Here is a 5,362-nt window from a genome sequence, read left to right as displayed (position 1 = left end):
AATTGGAGGTGCCATCGGACCCGAATGATCACATCGAATTCTACATAAAGAACACTGCAGCACCTGGGCCTATACAATTCAAGTGGGCAATAATAAATTAATTAAAGTACAGTATTTTAATTATATTCCAAAGAGATTCCAAAGAGATAGAACCTCCACTAGGATGGAACATATGCAAACACACACAATGGTACAAACTTGCATTGAACTGTCTTCATAAAGCTTAAACGAGGATAAACTTCATATAAAATAATAATATTTCATCTGAACAATTTAAATTATTAAATGTAACTGTTATCTTTTAAATAAACTCTCTTACGTCCAATCGGCTAAAGGGGTCCGGGTAACAGGCATAGATTAAGCGTTTAGTGCAAGTACCGTACAAAGGTACATGATTAGAATCGAATGTAGAATTTAAGCAAACAAAAACAACATATCCAAAACAAGTCTATGTTATATTAAGCCTATATTGAAAAAAATGTAAACTTTTTAAAAATTCGGCCAAATTCGGCCAAATATATTTTGGCCGTGAGTTTTCAAACGTTACGGCCAAGCAAATTTTTATACGGCCAGATTTGAGGAATCTGGCCGTCAAAAAGGCCAAATGGCAACCCTGGTCGAAGTGGTGTGATATTAGAGAGCAGATCTATTGATATTTTAGGGGAGTTCTGGGCATATGAGAATACTGTTACAGTTATATTGATAATAACTTTTTTATGTTTAAATAAATATAAATAGACATACCTGTATAAAATATATAAATATGTAATATATATGATTGCATTGATAGTCGAATTAGTTCATTGGAAATACAATAAAGGAATTTACTTTCAAGTACCTGCATTGATAATGGACGACCCATTGTGTGGCATATTCTGCTGCTCTCTGTGCTCAGAGCCTGCCTTTTTGCTTGGGAATAATGCTGTGGTGGATCGGATCGGATGAGGCTAATCGCTTTCATCAACAATCGAAGTGCAAGAAGGTGATGATGGAGGACTTTACACGTTTATATGAAATATCTCATCTTAGCAGTACCCCTAAACAATGCTGCGCTACACCATCAAGAATTTTGTCAGATATGGTAGCTGCAATTTCAACATTTTCGACGATATTTTGTATGTATAGCACATCAGAATTTCAAAATCGCAGCCAAAATATAACATCTTCGATGTGGGTGTTGTCTATTGCAGCTTACATCATCTATGTTTGTGTGAACCATTTATCAGCCCAACACGTTTTGTGTGTGTTCGGAATTCATTTGCAAAACAAGAAAGCATATGGTGGTAGCGGTATTCCTCCTGGTATTATTTTGGTAAGAAAGCGAATAAACACAACAGTAGGCCTAGGCTAGGCCTAGCTAGCTAGGGCGGCTACTACTACAACAGGCCTCTAGAGGGCCAGCCTATTAGGCCTGCCTACTACTGGCTGGTGATGTCAACAATTTTGGTCGTCAAGGCATCAATTTGCTTAGCCTAGGCCCTAGGCCAAGATCGAAAAATATATACTGTATATAGGCCCTAGGCCTAGATAGAAAAATATATACTGTATATATAGGCCTAGGTCCAGCCTAGCTGGTGGGTGTCAAATCATAATTTGGGAATTCGAGTCAACTCGGCCCCAAGTCATCTTGAATTGGTCGACTGTTCCAGCCTGTATTTCACGACAAATTCCAATACAGGCTTTGAACGTGCGGATTATCAATATGTACAACGCAACCTACCTACAAGTTATCCACAGATATAACAAGAGTTCAGTTATAATCACGGGCACGAGGCCACCTATCTATAGTCAAACATATTACAATAATGATAGTCATTTCGCTAATTAGTGCTGATTGAATATTACTTACAAACTGTCGTTAAAAGCTACTTACAGTTGCCGTAATGTCTACCCGTATTATTTGTTCCTGGCTTATCAAACGATGGTCATACTGCTGCAGACCATTTTGACCCAACGCCAAAACTTTACTGCACTCAATGACCACCTGAATCACTTAAGAGCTAATGTCTCTTAAATGCAAGTAATTTACATATCAATGGTGCATGGCACATGTACAGGTGAACAATGGCAAAAACAGTAGCACATAACTTCATGTGACAGGTTGCCACTGCAAATTGGAAGTTTTAAAACTTATTTGAATGTGACCCTTCCAGCATATCCTAGAAGGTCGGCTGATATTCAGGGGCCCTCTTAAAAAAAATGAAATAATGTGACACTTTAGTCAATGAATTCTCTTTGTTTTTAATTGAGAAGAAGACCTCATCTTTTTCAAGGAGGGCCATCTGGCCTGCCCAACCCCTTAAACTTTTCAAAATTATTAAAAATTAGAGAAAAAAAGAAAATTATATTCAAATTGTAAGTCAGAGAGTGCCATTTGAGGCCATCTAAAGGTGCCTAATCATAAATTTTCCTCCATCAGTCGGTCAGTCCATTCTTGGGCCCCCTCTATTTCAAATTCCTGGATCCACCACTGCTGCTGTCACAGGAATTGCACCCAGGACCTTGGGATTAAAGGCAAGCATCTTATCCACTAAGCTATTCAACTCCATAGTTAAGGTTTGCTCAAAAGCAAATGGATTTCAAATACTGTATATCTGTATATGAATCTGACTTATTGTTTTTTTGTTATTGTTTCCAATGGCATATCCAATACAAGCTTTGCTTACCTTATTTCTGTTTTTTATTGCTTTGCTGCATGTACACTTATATCAAAATCACAGATGGGGAATGTGCCACCCGACAGTGATTTTTGCGGCACTCGAAATATTATTTTGTTCCCTCGAAATATTAAGTCGTTCCCTTGACATATTATTTCTTTCTCTCAAAATTAAATTTCGTTCCATCGAAATAATATTTTGTATATGGTGACCCCACAGTGCCTTCGACGTTGGCTGTACATTCAGCGGAAAAGGCATTTGGCTGTGACCGTATCATTCGGTGGCAACTACAGCATACATGTATATGCAGGAGTGAGATTTATAGGTTTGCAGTATATGTTCATAGCTTGGCCTAGCAACTAAATATTCCATTGCAATGTACTATACTATAGCAAAATCACCCCAGCTTTGAGCTTTTTGCACATGAAACACAAAAAGTGGAGACATTATATTTTCATATAGTGATCAGTCAGGGATAGGAAAATTCAGTGCAAATAAAAGTGATGATGTCACCACTGACTTATAATATACAAATGCTCGGAGGTGAGCGGTGAAATCTGTTGCCCCTCGGTGATGTGGAAACTGTAGCCTATCTTCACCGTTTACCGAAACTAGAGCAGTGAATATTTGTTTTATATACCTCATACGTAGATTCCATGAGGTCTAAAACAGTATTTTACTTCACATGCGACAGGATAAAAAAGTACTATTTTTCGGGGGAATACTGTACATTTTCAGGGGAATGGTTACTTTCTATTGCCCACTTTTTTAAGCAATCAGATGCCTAAAAAATTAAATTGAATTGAAACAGTCAGATGCATAGAATCTATGTATGAGGTATATAATGTAATATGCTGTTAAAAAAGATCTACATATTGTAGGCCTATATTTAAAGACTATTACTGTTTAATACCACAGTTAACAGTTACTGTACAAGTCCTTGATTATTTCCTTTTTCATTGTCTATAATGACTATATTATACTGTAATTCTACTGTAAATATTAAATGCAATGTATTGATGTATGAATGAGAAAGAAATGTAGAAGGATCCCTTAAGAAAAAAAAATATTAAAACTGAGAATAAAGTGGTATAAAAGCAATGCATGAAGGTTTTTGGTAGGACACTGAACATCAAAGTTGGGGTGTGACCCTCACTGTTAAATGAAAAATTCATTTTGGCCCGCCGACTGATTTTTATGCCCATTCCAGACCTAAATGGATTATGATTTCTTGCAGGTGAATTTGTATAGAACCCTGCCTTTGCGAACAGCATCACGTTGTTGGGGATCAGTCAACAGTGTAGATGTACCACTTTTTTTGAGAAAACCAATGTATGGTCTTTATAGTAAACTATTCAATGTCAACATAGATGAAGCTGACAATTCAGATCTAACATCCTATTGTAACCTGCAAGCATTTTTTACTAGGGATTTGAAGCCAAATGTCAGGGAAATTAGTAGTAAAGACTTGGTAAGTATGACTGATTACCTGCATTTAGTATTTATACATCAGTTGTCCCATTATTGGTAACCTTGATTTGACTGTGGAAATCGGCTACAGGGAAGTCGCCCGGCTGTAAACCTAGTGTCACGCTTCCCTGTGAAAGTATTACAAAAAGAAGATTCTTAAAAGTTTATGCCATAAGCATTTGATGAATCAACAGTAATATAACACATAAGATAGTGTAATACATGCTCCAAGTATCAAAATGCACGCCATCCTGTCGCGATTCAATATTTTGACATTAATATATACACTGTAGTATTAGATGATATATATTTATATTTTATGTAGGTCTCGTCAAATTCTTTTCTCCATGTTAAAAGGTTCATAGTGTTTGAATCTGTTGTGTGTGTTGAATAAAGCTATACAGGGCAATCTGTTGTGTGTGTTGAATAAAGTTATACAGGGCAAAAACTATTCCTGACTTTTTTACAATCCAAATTTGACATATGCTGAAACAATATTTCTGTTTGATTCCATCAGACTTGACATTGAAATACAGTAGGTCTACTACTTGTGTATGGTGAGATGCCCCATATTTTACATATTTCATGTTAATATGCTGCTATATCTTATTATAATTCTGCAATCATTATCAGACACAATAATCTGAACAGGAATGGCACCCACTTCTTTGTTGGTTTGCATCCTGATTATTGGCCATGTTTTGTCCCCACAAACCATGTGTGTTCACATGTTGTCCCACAAACCTGTGTGTTCACATGTTTTCACGCTGTCATTTTGTTGTGGGACCTTACCAGCAATACTGTATTCAAGGGGTGGGGCTTTGTGCAAAGGACCATTGTATAATGTGAGTTATATATTAATTGCTTGATATACATAACACTTGTCAACTTCTTATTTCTCTTTATAAAGCTTGTACTGTATTGTGTTTACAATTATATTTTAATTATTTAGACGAGTCCATGTGATGGGCGTGTGCTGTACCATGGAAAAGTTGATAATAGTAAGGTAGAGCAAATCAAAGGTATCACATATTCGCTCAAGTCGTTCCTCGGACCAGTATCTTGGAATAGCAACTTGGATGCTGTGAGTCATGAGGTACTGTTGAGAAATTTCTTATTGTTATTATATTACCTTTTAGGTTCCCATTAACAATTTTCTGTTTTGGCAAATATTAACGCCGTAACTAAGGAGAGAAAATACTGCTACTCCTGAAAAACTACAGACCGTATGGTAA

General features: G+C 36.5%; 1 protein-coding gene across 1 annotated transcript; it reads left to right on the top strand.

Moving 5' to 3' along the window:
- The first annotated feature begins 891 nt into the window (after positions 1-891).
- LOC117102729 (phosphatidylserine decarboxylase proenzyme 1, mitochondrial-like) lies at positions 892-5,292 on the top strand. Its single transcript, XM_033243132.1, has 3 exons — positions 892-1,312; positions 3,895-4,128; positions 5,080-5,292. The coding sequence occupies exons 1-3, from the start codon at positions 920-922 to the stop codon at positions 5,275-5,277; spliced, it is 825 nt and encodes a 274-aa protein (XP_033099023.1). The 5' UTR covers positions 892-919; the 3' UTR covers positions 5,278-5,292.
- Positions 5,293-5,362: the final 70 nt, after the last annotated feature.

The sequence above is a fragment of the Anneissia japonica genome, unplaced genomic scaffold (genome assembly GCF_011630105.1).
Source record: "Anneissia japonica isolate Jap-2015-1 unplaced genomic scaffold, ASM1163010v1 scaffold295331_len5362_cov336_single, whole genome shotgun sequence".
Classification (NCBI taxonomy): domain Eukaryota; kingdom Metazoa; phylum Echinodermata; class Crinoidea; order Comatulida; family Comatulidae; genus Anneissia; species Anneissia japonica.
The sequence above is the reverse complement of the archived record's forward strand: the minus strand, read 5'-3'. Positions and strand labels throughout refer to the sequence as shown.